This window comes from Oncorhynchus kisutch, linkage group LG20 (genome assembly GCF_002021735.2).
Source record: "Oncorhynchus kisutch isolate 150728-3 linkage group LG20, Okis_V2, whole genome shotgun sequence".
Lineage (NCBI taxonomy): Eukaryota > Metazoa > Chordata > Actinopteri > Salmoniformes > Salmonidae > Oncorhynchus > Oncorhynchus kisutch.
This window is the reverse complement of record NC_034193.2, coordinates 9,709,557-9,728,107: the sequence shown is the minus strand read 5'-3', so window position 1 is coordinate 9,728,107 and position 18,551 is coordinate 9,709,557. Positions and strand designations below refer to the sequence as shown.

At 44.8% G+C, this 18,551-nt stretch overlaps 1 protein-coding gene across 2 annotated transcripts; it reads right to left on the bottom strand.

The window, feature by feature from the left end:
• Nucleotides 1–412: 412 nt before the first annotated feature.
• Nucleotides 413–11,539, bottom strand: LOC109865968 (flocculation protein FLO11-like). Of its 2 annotated transcripts, none has more exons than XM_031798836.1 (2): nucleotides 10,870–11,539; nucleotides 413–3,961 (listed from the first exon to the last, which is right to left on the bottom strand). In XM_031798836.1, exon 2 carries the CDS (start codon nucleotides 2,842–2,844, stop codon nucleotides 1,093–1,095), a length of 1,752 nt encoding a protein of 583 aa, XP_031654696.1. In that variant the 5' UTR covers nucleotides 2,845–3,961; nucleotides 10,870–11,539; the 3' UTR covers nucleotides 413–1,092. The 2 variants fall into 2 exon arrangements, with proteins under 2 accessions (XP_031654696.1, XP_031654695.1); XM_031798835.1 differs by having other exon boundaries at nucleotides 10,874–11,539.
• Nucleotides 11,540–18,551: the final 7,012 nt, after the last annotated feature.

The window sequence follows — 18,551 nt, the reverse complement described above, 5'->3', positions numbered from 1 at the left end:
AACTTAAAAATATAGTTATTGCATAAGTTTTCAGCCCACTGAGTCAATACATGTTAGAATAAACTTTGTCAGCGATTACAGCTGGGAGTTTTCATGGGTAAGTCTCTAAGAGTCATTACAGCTGGGAGTTTTCATGGGTAAGCCTAAGAGTCATTACAGCTGGGAGTTTTCATGGGTAAGTCTCTAAGAGTGATTACAGCTGGGAGTCTTCTTGGGTAAGCCTAAGAGTCATTACAGCTGGGAGTTTTCATGGGTAAGCCTAAGAGTCATTACAGCTGGGAGTCTTCCTGCGTAAGTCTCTAAGAGTCATTACAGCTGGGAGTCTTCTTGGGTAAGGCTCTAAGAGTCATTACAGCTGGGAGTCTTCTTGGGTAAGGCTCTAAGAGTCATTACAGCTGGGAGTCTTCTTGGGTAAGGCTCTAAGAGTCATTACAGATGGGAGTCTTCCTGGGTAAGTCTCAAAGAGCTTTACACACCTGGATTGTGCAATATTAGCCAATATTATTTTCATAATTCTTCAAGCTATGTCAAGATGTTGGGGATCATGACTAGACAGCAATGTTGAAGTCTTGCCATAGATTTTCAAGCAGATTTAAGTCAAAACTGTAACTTGGCCACTCAGGAACACTAACTGCCATCTGGTAAGCAACTCCAGTGTAGATTTGGCCTTGTGTTGTAGGTTATTGTCCTGCTGAAAGGTGAATTCATCTCCCAGTGTCTAGTGTAAAGCTCCACCCCATTTCTTTGGTGTAAAGCACCCCAGTATTTGCCGATGTCAAGCATACTCATACTATGATGCAACCACTACTTTGCTTGAAAATAAGGAGGCAGTTGCTCAGTGATGTGTTGTGTTGGATTTGCTCCAAGCATTAAAAAATTACAGGAAAGACTGTTGTTTCATGCGAGAGGCAAAAGTAGTGTATTGTACACCTGGCTTTATCAACAGCTGTAACAAGTTGTCCAGTCTAGGAAATCCTCACTGGTACCCTAGATTATAGAAAGACACAATTGATGTTCAGGGTGGATTCTCTGTCTTCAAAACGTTATGTTGTAATTACTACATTTTCACTCCATGCCCATTCTAGACCCACATCACCAGTCCTCACCTCTACCACCGTATCTCTCTAAGCCCCAGAAGTAGAGGGTCACTTGGGCAGGAAGTCGTCCACCTTCAGGTTGCCCACGTACCAGAAATTCAGGCTGAGAAACATGATGATGGTTCTGGAGAAGACCAAGAGGTCCCAGAAGCTGAAGGGAGCAAAGATGCCCAGGAAGAACAGAATGAGGCCTGTAGCGTCCAGGAAGATGGATGTGAAGAAGAGAAGGCAGCGAATCCAGCTGAGTGTCGGTACAGGTGCTGAGTGTCGGTACAGGTGCTGAGTGTTGGTACAGGTACAGGTGCTGAATGTAGGTACAGGTACAGGTGCTGAGTGTCGGTACAGGTGCTGAGTGTCGGTTCAGGTGCTGAGTGTTTGGACAGGTACAGGTGCTGAATGTAGGTACAGGTGCTGAGTGTCGGTACAGGTGCTGAGTGTCGGTACAGGTGCTGAGTGTCGGTACAGGTGCTGAGTGTCGGTACAGGTGCTGAGTGTTGGTACAGGTGCTGAGTGTCGGTACAGGTACAAGTTCTGAGTGTAGGTACAGGTACAGGTGCTGAGTGTAGGTACAGGTGCTGAGTGTCGGTACAGGTACAAGTTCTGAGTGTAGGTTCAGGTACAGATGCTGAGTGTAGGTACAGGTGCTGAGTGTCGGTACAGGTACAAGTTCTGAGTGTAGGTACAGGTGCTGAGTGTCAGTACAGGTACAGGTTCTGAGTGTAGGTACAGGTACAGGTGCTGAGTGTCGGTACAGGTGCTGAGTGTCGGTACAGGTGCTGAGTGTCTGTACAGGTGCTGAGTGTCTGTACAGGTGCTGAGTGTCGGTACAGGTGCTGAGTGTTGGTACAGGTGCTGAGTGTAGGTACAGGTACTGAGTGTCGTTAAAGGTACAGGTGCTGAGTGTCGGTTCAGGTGCTGAGTGTTGGTACAGGTACTGAGTGTTGGTACAGGTACTGAGTGTTGGTACAGGTACAAGTGCTGAGTGTAGGTACAAGTACAGGTGCTGAGTCTTGGTACAGGTACAGGTGCTGAGTGTTGGTACAGGTACAGGTACAGGTGCTGAGTGTCGGTACAGGTGCTGAGTGTCGGTACAGGTGCTGAGTGTCTGTACAGGTGCTGAGTGTAGGTAGAGGTGCTGAGTGTAGGTAGAGGTGCTGAGTGTTGGTACAGGTGCTGAGTGTTGGTACAGGTGCTGAGTGTAGGTACAGGTACTGAGTGTCGGTAAAGGTACAGGTGCTGAGTGTCGGTTCAGGTGCTGAGTGTTGGTACAGGTACAAGTGCTGAGTGTAGGTACAAGTACAGGTGCTGAGTCTTGGTACAGGTACAGGTGCTGAGTGTTGGTACAGGTACAGGCGCTGAGTGTCGGTACAGGTGCTGAGTGTCTGTACAGGTGCTGAGTGTAGGTAGAGGTGCTGAGTGTAGGTAGAGGTGCTGAGTGTCTGTACAGGTGCTGAGTGTAGGTACAGGTGCTGAGTGTCTGTACAGGTGCTGAGTGTCTGTACAGGTGCTGAGTGTTGGTACAGGTGCTGAATGTCTGTATAGGTGCTGAGTGTCTGTACAGGTGCTGAGTGTAGGTAGAGGTGCTGAGTGTCTGTACAGGTGCTGAGTGTAGGTAGAGGTGCTGAGTGTCTGTACAGGTGCTGAGTGTAGGTAGAGGTGCTGAGTGTAGGTAGAGGTGCTGAGTGTCTGTACAGGTGCTGAGTGTCTGTACAGGTGCTGAGTGTAGGTTGTTCAGGTAATCTACCATACACTACAGTGCTTCAGACTGAATTAAGAGGAAGCAAGGAAGAGGATGCGTTTTAAAGACCCTGGTACATTCCAATGAGCTGGAGCCATCAAACATCACATAGTTCCTACAGCAGGACTGCAGTCAAGGGGAGACGTGTTTATGTCTCACTAATGATGACAAGACAAGAGGTGAAACATTCTTCTACCACCTTACCGTGGGGTTTTGGACATCTGTCCTTAACATAACCACATTAGGTGTTTATCCTAGACCCTTACAGGTGGATTTAAATGTTGGGGAGTGTTCATGTTCGGTAGAGGCATGAGAATGTTTGTAAAGATGTATTTTTTTAATTTTTTTACAGGTGACAAGGCAGTTTCTGGAATGGAGATAGTCCTTATGCCGGTGTGTATTCAGCTAGGTTCAGGATGTTGCATATAGAAATATAATGAATAGAACAGACAGTCTTATCTGTTCTACATGATACATTCTATACCGTCTCAGTGTGTGTGTGTAGGGAATATGTCATCAGTATAACCAGTGGCAGACAGACAGCTTAGTGCAATCAACACACCCCAAACAGACCAGTCGGATAGGTATGTAGCATTGATCTGCTAACCAGACACAAACATGAATAAAGGATCTGAGCTTTGGAAGTTGTTTTGATTTGTTGATGTCCCTCAAATGGATTTAGAATATTATAATTATCTAATTAATTCTCTCTTTCTGGAACCTCAATTTGTCTGAATAACACCTACTTCCAGCAGAAGTGGAATCCAATATCTTTGTTGTTGTGTGAGCTATCCAGTCACAGATGTCTGATTAAGAACCCAGAGAAATGGCGTTATTATTTTCAAAAAAAAAACATCTTCAAAACAGACCATGTAAAATTCAGGACATAAAATAATCTAGTTATTTATCCATTTACAAGTAAAATTCACAGACATTTCTATCCTTTGCGCAGGGCCCGGAGATTGCTTCAGCGCGGGGCCTCTCCCTGAATGAAAGTAGTCTTCTATATTTAAAGTGTCTTTAGTTCATATAGGCGAAAAGGTTTACAGTCTTGTATGGATTTAAAAAGCAGCTCTTGGGGAGGAGCGAGGCATACTTTCTTCAAAAACGGAGAACCAGAGATCACCTGCAACAGAGGAAAAGAGCGAGTGAGAATGAGAACACCAAGAAGACAAAAATGGTTTTAGTCACCTATATTTCCTAGCACTGTGTTATTTCGCAACGTCCCTTCTGGGACAATAAAGATTTATTGATTCAAATGTTTCAGTCACCATGTGTTATATCACATGGACAGATGAGAGATGGTAGGAGTGTCTACATGTTCCTAAACGAGATGAAGCAATAGTATGTGCCTACATGACCCATATCCTAAAGCTACTGTATGTAACGCCATAGAATGCCTCAAAAAGTGATGAGGTAACAGGACTCACTGTTCTTTTCTGTCTAAATGACTCAGAGGATCACATGAGAACATTTCAATACAATCTCACTGGACACATGCACAGGACAATGAATGATACAGACTGTCAAGTACACTGAAATAAATATAAAAACACAACAATTTCAAAGATTTTACTGAGTTACAGTTCATATAAGGAAATCAGATCATTGAAATAAATTCATTAGGCTCTAATCTATGGATTTCATGACTGGGAATACAGCTATGCATGTTGGTCAAAGATCCATTTTTTTGGATCAGAAAACCAGTCAGTTTCTGGTGTGACCAGCATTTGCCTCATGCAGTGTGACACATCTCCTTCGCAAAGAGCAGATCAGGCTGTTGATTGTGACCTGTGGAATGTTGTCTCAACTCCTCTTCAATGGCTGTGAGAAGTTGCTGGATATTGGCGGGAACTGGAACACGCTGTCGTACACGTCGATCCGGAGCATCCCAAACATGCCCAAATGGGTGACATGTCTGGTGAGTATGCAGGCCATGGAACAACTGGGACATTTTCAGCTTCCAGGAATTGTGTACACATCCTTGCGACATGGGCCTGTGCATTATCATGCTTAAGCATGAGGTGATGGAGGCGGATGAATGGTACGACAATGGACCTCAGGATCTTGTCACAGTATCTCTGTGCATTCAAATTGCCATCGATAAAATACAATTGTGTTCATTGTCCGTAGCTTATGCCTGCCCATACCATAAGTCCACCGTCCCCGCGCTGTCTGCCATCTGCCAGGCACAGTTGAAACCGGGATTAATCTGTGAAGAGCACACTTCTCCAGCGTGCCAGTGGCCATTGAAAGTGAGCATTTGCCCACTGAAGTTGGTTATGACACCGAACTGCAGTCAGATCAAGACAACGAGCACGCAGATGAGCTTCCCTGAGACAGTTTGTGCTGAAATTCTTCAGTTGCGCAAACCAACAGTTTCATCATCTGTCCGGGTGACTGATCTCAGATGATCCCCGCAGGTGAAGAAGCTGGATGTGGAGGTCCTGGGCTGGCCTGCAAAATTCTCTAAAATGACATTGCAAGTGGCTTATGGTGGAGAAATTAACATTAAATTCTCTGACAACAGCTCTGGTGGACATTCCTGCAGTCAATGTGCCAATTGCACACTCCCTCAAAACTTGAGACATATATGGCATTGTGTTGTGTGACAAAACTGCACATTTTAAAGTGTCCTTTAAGTCCCAAGTACAAGGTGCACCTGTGTAATGATCATGCTGTTTAATCAGCTACTTGATAATCCATCCACCTGACAGGTGTGGCATATCTTGGCAAAGGAGAAATGCTCTATAACAGGGATGTAAACAAATTTGTGCACAAAATCTGAGAGAAATGAGCTTTTTGTGCACATGGAACATTTCTGGGATGTTTTATTTCAACTCATGAAACATGGGACCAACTAATAGGCCCATTGGCAAACATTACTTATTAGTTGATATTGTTCAATACTGTCTGGAATCACTGAATGTACACTGAGAAAAATGTTTGCTTAAAATATCAGCGCTCTTATGTTCTCCACAGCCATTATTTGCACTTGTCATTTGCTGCCAAACATTATCAATGAAGACAAGCTATTAGTCATAACTGGGGTGCAACAGGTGGCTCGTACAATAGCCACGTTGTGCCTTGGTGGTGGCCTGTGTGTGTACTGGCGGAATGAGAAAAACAGCTCACGTTCACAAGTTAAAAGCTTGGGTCAACAATTGCCACTTGTACGGAATCATGTGACAATCACCAGTTCATGGCCTGTATGGGAGTGGTACTTTTAAATGAATGTTTTCCCTGTTCTGGCTGTTCCCTGCAATTCAGTTGAAATGCCCAGAAAGACGACAATAAAGACTTGAATCCATCTCAAAAAGTCCCTTGGCTTATCGTCGTTTTTACTCTAAAATCAATCCCCTATTATACCCACTGAAATAAAACTGCTACAGGTGACTTAAGGACTACCCAACTCCATCCAATAGAATCAATAGCAGCACTAAAGCCCATTAAGATGCATTGCAGACAGCATCCCAAGGGGGTCTGGACTGAAGCCCATTAAGATGCATTGCAGGCTACGTTCCAAGGGGGCCTGGACCTCAGCCTGAACCACCCGCCTGCCACCCTTGTTAGAAGCACTGCTTTAAACTAGTGGGTAAACAAGCCTGTACATGAAGAGTCGTGAAGCTGAATAGGAATGGCCAGACTTATTCATTAAAATCTGCCAAAGGCCACAGGCTCTTTTGACTGTAGCAGCCAGTAGAGAAAGAATATTAATTATGACAGATATTCATGAGCAAAGTGAAGTGTGCAATCAGGGCCTGGGGCATGGCGGATTCTGTGAGGTTAGCCAATACTAAATAAAGCGACTATCATTAGCTAATTCATTTAATTTACTTAGCCATTGATATGTTTCTGTTTAGCTAATTTTCTCCCAACGTTTACTTGGTAGTACTTAATTCGTTCTCGATTCAGGAAGGCACCGTTGTCTTATAAACTTCTCTGTCCAGTTGCAGGTGGTACTCCAAGAAAACAGAATATTCAAAAAAATATTAGATCCACTTCTTGCAACGTACAGCTCGCATTTGACAACATATTTGCAGGGCGGCAGGTGGATAGAGTGCTTGGCCAGTAACTGAAAGGTCGCTGGCTCGAATACACGAGCCGACAAGGTAAAACATCTGTCAATGTGCCCTTGAGCAAGGCACGTAACCCTAATTTCCTCCAGGGGCACTGTACTAATATGGCTGACCCTGTAAAACAAGTTGGGGCGGCAGGTAGCCTAGTGGTTAGAGCGTTGGGCCAGTAACCGAAAGGTTGCTAGATCAAATCGCTGAGCTGACAAAGTACAAATCTGGCGTTCTGCACCTGAACAAGGCAGTTAACCCACTGTTCCTAGGCCGTCATTGTAAAATAAGAATTTGTTCTTTACTGATTTGCCAAGTTAAATAAAGGTTAAATGAAGGTTAAATGGAAATATCCTGAATACGGATGAACAGGATCTAATCTACAGCGCTGTTGGCTGGTCGTCATTGACCGTGCGTAGGCTTAAACACTGGTATACACTGATTTATAAGGCCATATTGGGTAAAATGCCAGTTTATCTCTGTTCTTTTTTTTTGTCAGGTCAGTAAATAAATATCAATTAAGGTCCCATTCTCATTTGCTTCTAACAGTACCAAAAATTAGAACAGGTCATGGTAGAAATAGTTTTAGTTACTTAGCACCGTGGTCCTGGAATTCTCTCCTGAACATTTTAAAATGTGATGATCTAGTTTCGTTGGTGGAGTTTAAACACTTGATCGATGTATATATCATAGAAGAGCGTAATTGTTTTTTTAGGCCAGCTGTTTTTAGTCAAGATGTTTGTGTTTTTAATGTAATATGTAATTGTTGTACTGTATGTGTGTTTATAGTTCTGTTTAATGTTGTGTTAGTGTATGTAAGTTGTTTTGTCTGAAACGTTGTTCCCCCTGCTGCTATTGGACCAGGTCTCTCTTGGAAAAGAGATATTATCTCAATGAGAAGAACCTGTATAAATAAAGGTTAATTATTATTATTATTATTATTAAGCTAACATATAAATTGTTTTAAGATGGTCATACCAAGGATCATTCATGATTTGGAATTTTAAGACCATTTAAGGTATCAAAAAAATATTGGATGAAACATTGAATTTGGCATTACTGCTATTAGCCAATAGAAACGCAATGAATAACATTTTCAAGATTCACTACATGGAACAAATAGTGCCCCCAAAAATGTAAAGGAAGTTTGTTCTGAAGTGTCTGTCTTGTATGAGATAAGAAAGACCAGGAAACTATGACAATTGTTTTGTTGACATGTATTTATCCCCTAATATTTAGGCACTAAACGATCTCCAAATATACTTACATTCGTATTTAAAACTAGTACAAGGGATCTTCAGATGAGTCTTGAGTGTCCCAGGACAAAACAGATAACACCATCGTGTTCTTGAGAGTCTCAGCTTTTAAGATAGAGTTTAGTTTGTAGACTACAGACATTTTTGTGAGAAGACCGATTTTTCGGAATGTCTCAAGGTCTGACAAACACCACTCTAACTCTGCCACCTTTCACCGCAGATGCTGAAGGGTGACATCGGCGGATGAGGCGGATGGAGACGCAGCCCGTGTAGAAATCTCTATTCCTTGAACAGATGGATTTTGGAGAGGTTTAGTTATTATGTTCATTATATTTCCATGGGGACCATTGTAGGCGAAGGGTTAAACACAAGCTTTCAAAAGCTTGATCTGGGGAAGTGTACCAAAACATTTCTGCAGCATTGAAAATCCCCAAGAACACAGTGGCCTTTATCATTCTTAAATGGAAGAAGTTTAGAATCACCGAGACTTTTCATAGAGATGGCCACCCGGCCAAACTGAGCAATCGGGGGAGAAGGGCCTTGGTCAGGGAGGTGACAAAGAACCCGGTGTTCTCTCTGACTGAGCTCCAGAGTTCCTCAAGGGGAGATGGGAGAACCTTCCAGAAGGACAACCATCTCTGCAGCACTCCACCAATCAGGCCTTTATGGTAGAGTGGCCAGACAGAAGCCACTCCTCAGTAAAAGGCACATGACAGCCCGCTTGGAGTTTGCCAAAAGGCATCTAAAGAATCTCAGACCATGTGAAACAAGAGTCTGAAACCAAGATTGAACTCTGTGGCCTGAATGCCAAGTCTCACGTCTGGAGGAAACCTGGCACCATCCCTATGGTGAAGCATGGTGGTGGCAGCAACATGCTGTGGGGATGTTTTTCAGCAGAAGGGACTGGGAGACTTATCTGGATCGAGACAAAGATGAAGGGAGCAAAGTACAGAGAGATCCTTGATTTAAAAAAAACTGGTCTAGAGCACTCAGGATCTCAGACTGGGGTGAAGGTTCACCTTCCAACAGGACAACGACCCTAAGCCAATCCTGCGGAGTCTTGGCTGTGTGCTTCGGGACAAGCCTCAATGTCCTTGAGTGGCCCAGTCAGAGCCCAGACTTGAACCCGAGCAAACATCCCTGGAGAGACCTGAAAATAGCTGTGCAGCGACTTTCCCCATCCGACCTGACGGAGCTTGAAAGGATCTGCAGAGAATAATGGGATGAACTCCCCAAATACAGATGTGCCAAACTTGTAGCGTCATACCCAAGAAGACTTAAGACTAATTGCTGCCAAAGGCGCTTCAATAAATGACTGAGTAAAGGGTCTGAATACTTATGCAAATGTGATATCGGTTTAAAACTTTAACACAAACTTCTAACAAGCTGTTTCTGCTTTGTCATTATGGGATGTTCAGATTTAGGAGGCTATTTTTGTTGTTGTTGATTTAATCCATTTTAGACTAAGGCTGTAATGTAACAAGATGTGGAAAGGGGTCTGAATACTTTCCGAATGCACTGTGTATTGCATCAGTTAGATGTGACGTTGCATAGTCCCCAAGACGAGCGAGGAGTGTCGTCATATGAACTGCCTCATGGATACGCATCTCTTTTGATACCCGTTTGATTGATTCTATTCTAAGGAGTGGCACGACAGAAATGTGTCAGCGTTGCAATGTTGTTTTACCCTCTTAACGTCACTGTGTTCTATCCCAATGGATCATTAGATGTGGCAACCTACTGGTTGTAACCTACTGGTGTTTAGTCATTTCTTCAAGGTAAGAGAGCCGAGGGAATGTTGACACAGTCTACAGTACATGTTGCCAAAACAGACATTAGCCTTGCTGTTGTATTGAGTGGGAAGATAGCTGCAGGACTAGCCTAAGAAATGGGATTATGTCAGAGTTGCAACATTAAACTCTTTGGGAGGATAGAGTTCCTAACCAGGGAAATGAAATGGATTTATGTACAGTCCAAACGACTACAAATGAGGCTTGGCCGCTGTTTTGGTGTCAAATGCTAGTTAGAAATTTAGCAAAAAAAATAATGCAAATATGTTTACCTTGAGTGGGTGAATCTTATATTTTCATGTAAAATGTATTTTTATAAAGAAATTGATCCCAGACCATCAAGCTGAATCTAACAATAGAATGAGCCAAAAACTCACCTAGATCAAGGTTAGGCCACTGGCGTAACCTTTTGAAGGCCCTCGGATTAACCCTGGCCAAAAATAAAGTCATTTATAATTTTTTATGAAACTCAGTCGGTGTCTCAAATTACTGTTGCGATTTAGAACAGTAGAATACACAAGGTGCCATTTCTAAATGTGGTTGTGCATCAGCAGTTTATCTTCTTATGGAAGTCACCGAAAGTCGTTCAATTAGCCCATGTATGTGAAGATTTTTTAGATTGCTAAATCAGCTATCTAAATTTATTATCATGGTCGAATTACCTACGGTGGGGCCTGCATTGATTTAGTTATTCTCACTCAGATATAATATTAAAAACGGAAAACATTTATCTACAGCCTATGGCAAAATGTGTTATTGCAGGAAATTCGTTATAAAATTGCAACATTTTCTCAACATCCCCATGGCAAAATATGGATGTGGGTACATAAACCCACGAGCAACTGCTGCCCCTAATGAGTTCAGTTTTTTTTGTGCCGACCTAGAAAGAGCCACAGGTAATGAGTTGTTTTGGATAATCACCTACCAACTGTGTGTCAGAGAAGCCTAACCACTTTTCCATCCATAATGCTCTGCAACACCTCAGAATTATTCAGAATCCCCAACTCCACCGTTTTCTCTGTAGGCTGGTGGTCAAAACTTCGGTCATATCCTAGATTGTCGTGTCCCGTCAGGCTGCTGCTGTGTTCACACGTAATTCGTGATAGAGTTTGATCAGGAACCGTTCCGTTCACTGATTCCTTTCCATTCCACTTGCACTTCTCCCCAGCTTCCAGAGTTTTAATCTTGCTCTTCGAGAGCGGTTCCGACAACTTTCTTGCCCAGTGCGCAAAATTGTCCAGGGTGCTTTTATCAAAGTCCTCAGAGTAAACCTTTATGTTGCCCGTGTACCACAAAATCCACCAAGCCAGACTGAGGAAAATGATGAGTGCACCAGTGTAGATTAGGAAATCACCGTAGAAGTGACCGTCCAACTTTAGATCGGCGAAAATACCAACTAAAATAACTATTAAACCGCAGACGTCAAAAGCGATGGCTAGGAAAAATAACGGCGCACACTTCCCCACGCAGTTGTGAGCCATACCTAAGCTGTATGAGTGATTGAGCTCAAATAACGGCAGGGAAGAGCTGAACTCGTTTTACAGGACGCACATTTCCTCACCATCCACCTGTGGTGAACACCTGTGCGCGCAGAGAGCCGCCAGAGAGCCGCCTTCCTGTGACGTCAATGTAAACTAGAGGGTTCAAACCAGAGGGTTTGCACGGATCTGAGTCCAGTTTACGAACCCAAATTTAGAGCCTTTATCATTTGGGGGAGAAACGCAAAACTGATGTAAGATCAGTGTCTAAGTGTAACCCAAATGACAGGTGGTTGGTCATATGTAAAACAGGTAGACTTGTATCGAAACAAGCAAATACATTCTAAATGTGTTACATAAAGTGCTGCATTTTAGCATCCCCCCCCCACACCCAATCAGGTTGTCACACCTGTTCTGTTTGTTGAACCTGAGAAGTGGCTCAGAAACTAGAAACTAGCTAGTTCTGGGGGAAGCATCCATCTGGCAGTTTATTTTTTAGTTTTGAGATGATCGGACAATGGCTATCCATCACACAGGCTATCCATCACACAGGTTATCCATCACACAGGCTATCCATCACACAGGCTATCCATCACACAGGTTATCCATCACACAGGCTATCCATCACACAGGCTATCCATCACACAGGTTATCCATCACACAATCTATCCATCACACAGGCTGGGGTGGGATAATCAAAGGTTGAATATGATCCTCGTTTTTTAGACGCTATAATTGCAGGTTTTAATTGGTAAGAGTGAGGTTGGCCAGCCCTCCTCCTGGAGAATTGGCCCCTGCATAGTCTAGATTTCTAGAATTTGTTCTTTAACTGACTTGCCTAATTAAATAAAGGTTAAAAAAATAAAATAAAAATTCTCTGGCGAGAACCATGGAGCAACAAGTTGAGCAGAAACTATAGAGCAGTCTCTCCCAGAACTTGTTCTGTGATACCCAACAACCACACCAGTTTCTTGCCACATCAACTCAAAACTAATCAGTCAGAGCCAGTCCCGCCCAACAGTAAACACCTGCTTAATGCCACTATGAAGTTCTTATAAAAGGGTTTGTTTATAGTGGGACCATAATTAGTCCAACTGATATAAATACTGTTTGTGCTTCTGCTTAGTGTTCCTGAGCTAATGGGAAAGAGTCATTTGTCTGCAGCAATAATCATGCATATTTTTTTTTATTTATTTACAGAATTATAAAATGTAGAGCTGTTGTTTTTCCAATTCGGCTGCTGAGGGCGCCAAACCCCTTTACAACAGGCACAAACCCTGCTTCAGCGACTCACTCACACTGTCTATATAACGCCTGAGAGGCCAAGTAAGTAACGCGTGTGCGTGTGTGTGTTATTCAGAGCAAAGCTTGAAGGGGGCCGATAACATCCTTTCCAACTGTGTGTTAGGGACTAAGTGTTTTCACAAAGACTGTGTTCATGTGCCCATTATGAACTTTGAGGTGAGGCCTGAGTTGACATTTCTGTCTTTCAACACAGTGCATTGTATTAATGGTAGGCGTTTGAATGACAACAAGTTCACCCCAATCATCACCTCAAAGTGAGTGTGATATCTGATACTATCTCTAGTGTTGGCAGCTGAAATGACATTCTAGTATACCTGTGTGTCACTGGGACACAAACACACACATATAGCCTCTGTACACATACTGTATCTAAACTGTGCACCCAGTTAAGTCCCTGCATTCATATACGGTACACTGCATTGCAGGGTTCTTGCCTGTCCAGTATATTCGCTTATGAAGAGGATTTTCTATAGACGACCTGGTAGATACCTCCAGTCAGGTTGAACAGGAGAGGGGAGGCGAGGCTGAGAGAAGGTGAGGGAGGAGAGGGGAGATGAGGCTGAGATGAGGTGAGGGGAGGCGAGTGGAGGGGAGGGGAGGCTGAGACGAGGGAAGGTGAGGTGAGGGGAGGAGAGGCTGAGACGAGGGGAGGAGAGACGAGGGGAGGTGAGGTGAGGGGAAGAGAGGCTGAGACGAGGGGAGGCGAGGGGAGGAGATGCTGAGAGAAGGGGAGGTGAGGGGAGGAGAGGAGAAGTTAGGCTGAGACGAGTGAATGTGAGGGGAGGCGAGGGGAGGTGAGGCCAGGCTGAGATGAGGAGAGGTGAGGAGACGATAGGCTGAGACAAAGGAATGAGAGGAGATGGTAGGCTGAGACATGGGGAGGCGAGGGGAGTGGAGGAGAGGGGAGGTGCGGCTGAGACGAGGGAGGAGAGGGGAGGTGAGGCAAGGCAAGACTGAGATGAGGGGAGGAGAGGGGAGGAGAGGCTGAGACGAGGGGAGGTGAGGTGAGGGGAGGCAAGACTGAGTTGAGGGGAGGCGAGAGAAGGTGAGGGGAGGGGAGGGGAGGCAAGACTGAGATGAGGAGAGGGGAGGAGAGACTATGGGGAGGAGAGGCTGAGATGAGGGAAGGCGAGGAGGCAAGACTGAGATGAGGGGAGGCTTAGACGAGGAGGGGAGGAGAGGTAAGACTGAGATGAGGGGAGGCGAGGGGAGGTGAGGCAACAGAAGGGGAGGCAAGACTGAGATGAGGGGAGGGGAGGTAGGGAAGTAGAGGGAGGTGAGGGGAGGCAAGACTGAGATGAGGGGAGGCTTAGACAAGGTGAGGGAAGGAGAGGTAAGACTGAGATGAGGGGAGGTGAGGCAAGACTGAGACGAGGTAAGGCTGAGGTGAGGCTTAGACGAGGTAAGGCGGAGTCGAGGGGAGGTGTGGTTAGGAGAGGGGAGGCGTGGTTAGGTGAGGGGAGGCGTGGTTAGGAGAGGGGAGGCGAAGCTGAGATGAAGGGAGGAAAGAAGCTCAAGCCAAGTCAAGACTCACACTCTGTCCTATCATTACTCTGTCCTATCATTACTCTGTCCTATCATCACTCTGTCCTATCATCACTCTGTCCTAACATTACTCTGTCCTAACATTACTCTGTCCTATCATCACTCTGTCCTAACATTACTCTGTCCTATCATTACTCTGTCCTATCATCACTCTGTCCTATCATCACTCTGTCCTAACATTACTCTGTCCTATCACTACTCTGTCCTATCATCACTCTGTCCTAACATTACTCTGTCCTAACATTACTCTGTCCTATCATCACTCTGTCCTAACATTACTCTGTCCTATCATTACTCTGTCCTATCATCACTCTGTCCTATCATTACTCTGTCCCATCATCACTCTGTCCTATCATTACCCTGTCCTATCATCACTCTGTCCTATCATTACCCTGTCCTATCATCACTCTGTCCTATCACCACTCTGTCCTAACATTACTGTGACTATTACTGCTACGACCAGGGCATGCCCTAGCTGTATGGGGGACCTAAGCTAGATTTGGTTGTGGGCCCCCCCACCATGCGGGAAAAATGTTTAGTGGCCCACCACTTTACAGCAAAAATACAGGCTAATATATTGCTAAAAGTCACCTTGTCCTAGAGAGATTTACATGGTTACCAAAACGTCACGCCAGGGTGGCCTACACGGAACACAACCAGGGTGGCCTACACGGAACACAACCAGGGTGGCCTATACGGAACACAACCAGGGTGGCCTACACGGAACACAACCAGGGTGGCCTACACGGAACACAACCAGGGTGGCCTACACGGAACACAACCAGGGTGGCCTACACGGAACACAACCCTTTAAATGTAGAGCTGTTGTTTTGTCAAGAAACGGAATAGAGCTAAGCACAGGCAAAATCCTAGAGGAGAACCTGCTTTAGTCTGCTTTCCAACAGACACTGAGAGACAAATTCACTTTTCAGCAGGACAATAACCTAAAACACAAGGCCAAATATACACTGGAGTTGCTTAACAATACAACATTGAATGTACCCGAGTGGCCTATGTAACAGTACTCGTCTTGCGTTGTGTACAATCAGTCATCGACACGGAACTCCAACATGTAGCACCAGTCATGTAGCTTTATTCTGATAAGAACGACACAAAATTGCACGTCATGCAATGCACGTCTCACCATCCAACTCTGCACTCACGCACTGTACAAAATATATGAAACCCCCCCCCCCCACCAGACACGGTAAGTTGCTAGCTAGTACTGGCGGGAATTCTCTACAACAAAATGCACAACAAATATTCTCCAAAAACCGCTGCATCTTATGTGTGATGTTCGAATAACATTTACAAACAATTTGATATAAATTGTACATTTAAATCATCACTTGAGAGTATAAAAATCACTTTTGATGTACAGTGCTTTGCAACCAACAACTTACCGCTGGTTTGGTGCTTGTTCACTGGGACGATTCTAACTGGAACATCCCCCCTCGTAAGCAAGCTACGCAAACCAGCCAATAAGATGCCATGTTGAGTAGGTGAAGGCAAGACAAACTCAAACCAAAAACCCATTGGCTTAACAATAAAGTGGCAAGGGGAATCACCAATATAACCCTGCTACACTCCCCCCTACTGAATTCCACTTGCCAAGAAAAATAACAAAATACAAAACGGCACTGTGCAAACATACCAGATACAGAGACACTCAACATATGTACAGAATAATCCAGAGAAAAAAAAAATATATATATATACTACCTAATAGAGAGAACTAAAAGGTAAAGCTGTGTATATCAAGGATGCAGACCCTGCTTTAAATCAGTCACTAAATATTCCAGTCATTAGACTATTCTCCTTGAGAATTAGAGTGAAAAGCGATTGATCAATCCCCTTAGCCCTCATAGGTAAACATGCCTGTCACATGTTAAGTACACTCGGTGACTTTAAAACATCCAAGTAATAAAATAAACCACCATAAGAGACTTTATCATATGTCACATTACCATCCTGCAACCTCTAATCATGGTCACAGTGATGTAAAAGCAAAACAAATAAAAGATGTCAATACCATTGACCCTCTATTCACATATTTAACCTTCAAGAGCTAACTTTCTGCTGATTCATAATCTCAATCAGTCTTGACACTGGTTTAACTAGCCTTCCTGCCCTTGACCTAATATGACCCCGACTACCTTCAACTACATAAGGGGTAACAGTGTTGTGTACTGTTGCAATAGTGTGTCCGTCAACACAGTCAGTACGTAACGGATCAGGTAAGGAATGGTCTGTGTTTGGTAGGTCAGTACGGATATCGTAAGCAGACTGGTCAATTAGCTCACTCACTACACTGTTACAGTCTCGGTCAGATTCTTGAAGACTCTCTGATCGAGGCAGACCTTCCAACTGCAGTATATCATCCACGGAATCCAAAGGTGGAATATCCTGAGCATCCAAGGATCGCACATCACCCTCCAGGCTTGTGTCACCTGTACCTTCAGAAGACAACTCTGACACCCACACTCTGGTTCTGTACTCAGCACCATCATTTACTGCAGTGTCCATGGCAGCTGAGACCACAAGGCTGTCATTCATGTCCTCAGACTCTGTTAATCCAGACATGTCTGTTCCCTCCTCAACAGCAGCATGGGGAAGAGGAAGAAAGTTGACTGGCATTATCAGGTTGCGATGTACCGTCTTCTCCCGTCCAGTGGAGCTGTTCTGAATCTTAAAAGTGTGACTGTCAGCATTCAATCCAGTGACAAGGTAGACAGTATCCTCCCAACGGTCAGCGAGCTTCCGCTTTCCCCGCTCCCCCTTGTTAGCCAGCAATACTCGATCCCCAATCTCCACTGGTGCTCCTCTGACTCTTCTGTCATAAAGGTCAGCATGCCTCTTCAACTGCTTCGCTGCAGATGCCTGTGCTGCATTCATGGCTTCTTTCAGATCTCTCCTCAAAGACTGAACAAACTGGTCATAGTCGACAACTTCTGGGTTCTCTATGACAGAGCCAAAGACTATGTCAACAGGCAGTCTTGGCGTCCTCCCAAACATTAGCAGGAACGGGGCAAAGCCTGTGGTCTCGTGGATTGTACAATTGTATGCAAACGTAAGGGACTTCAGCGCCTGAGGCCATCTGTGCTTTGCTCTCATTGGCAGGGCCCGGATCATGTTTCCCAAAGTCCTATTCATCCTTTCACAGGACCCGTTCCCCATCGGATGGTACGGCGTGGTGTGAGACTTCTGAATGCCTGCAACACTCAACAGTTCGGCTATTAAAGAGCTCTCAAAGTTGGCTCCCCGGTCTGAGTGTATACGGCGAGGCATCCCGTAGACACAGAAATAGTTGTTCCATAACTGATGAGCTACTGACTTAGCAGACTGGTTCGGACACAAGAAGGCATGAGCCAATTTGGTAAAGTGGTCAGTAACAACGAGCACATCCAAGGATTTGTTTGAAGAATCTTCTGCAGACCAGAAGTCTATGCACACTAGTTCAAGAGGCTCAGTTGTTATTATGCTCTCAAGAGGAGCTCTTGCTTCCGGATCAGGAGTCTTGCTCACCACGCATCTCCTGCAGCACTTCACATAAGCTTTTACCTCCCTCTCCAGGCCATGCCAGAAAAACCTCTGTCTTGTCAGGTAGACTGTTCTCTGTTGGCCTTGGTGGCCAGCTTCATCATGGACACCCTTCAACACCATTGCTTTCATGGAGGCTGGAACCACATACAGATACATTTTCCTCTTTGTAACCACATTCTTCGAAACACGATACAGTACACCCATCTTCATGGTCAACTTGTCCCAACTTCTGAGAAGACACAAAACCTCAACACTTTCATGGGCACGCTCTCTCCGGGATGGTCTTCTCCCCCTCTCCACAAAGAAGATGACTTTGCTGATCACGTTGTCATCACGCTGCTTACTCATCAGTAGGTCGTGTGGCAGAACATCGACATCGGTCTGCTCTGATGGCATAACAGCCTGTGGGAGCTGTGGCAACAGCAGTGCATGTGAGCCCACTTCACCCACCCAGCACCTGTGTGAATGAAGAACAGCTGCAACTTCATGTCTTGATAAAGCACCAGATGGGGGGTCAACAGTAGCCTGACAGCTAATGACCACTTCGTTGGAGTCAGAGGCTTTGTCAAAGGGGTGGCTGGACCAGCGAAACACATCTTGCACTCTGTCTGTGCGCACAGCGTCGGCTTCAGCTAGTAAGGTCTCGTACGGGACCCTTGTCAGGCGATGGAGTGCACTGGGTCGTACGAAGGGCTCTCTGCTCAAAGCATCTGCAACAACATTCATTTTTCC

Excerpts from the sequence above, each read along its gene's own strand:
- LOC109865968 (XM_031798836.1), bottom strand. The coding sequence starts at position 2,844 with ATGGTAGATTACCTGAACAACCTACACTCAGCACCTGTACAGACACTC.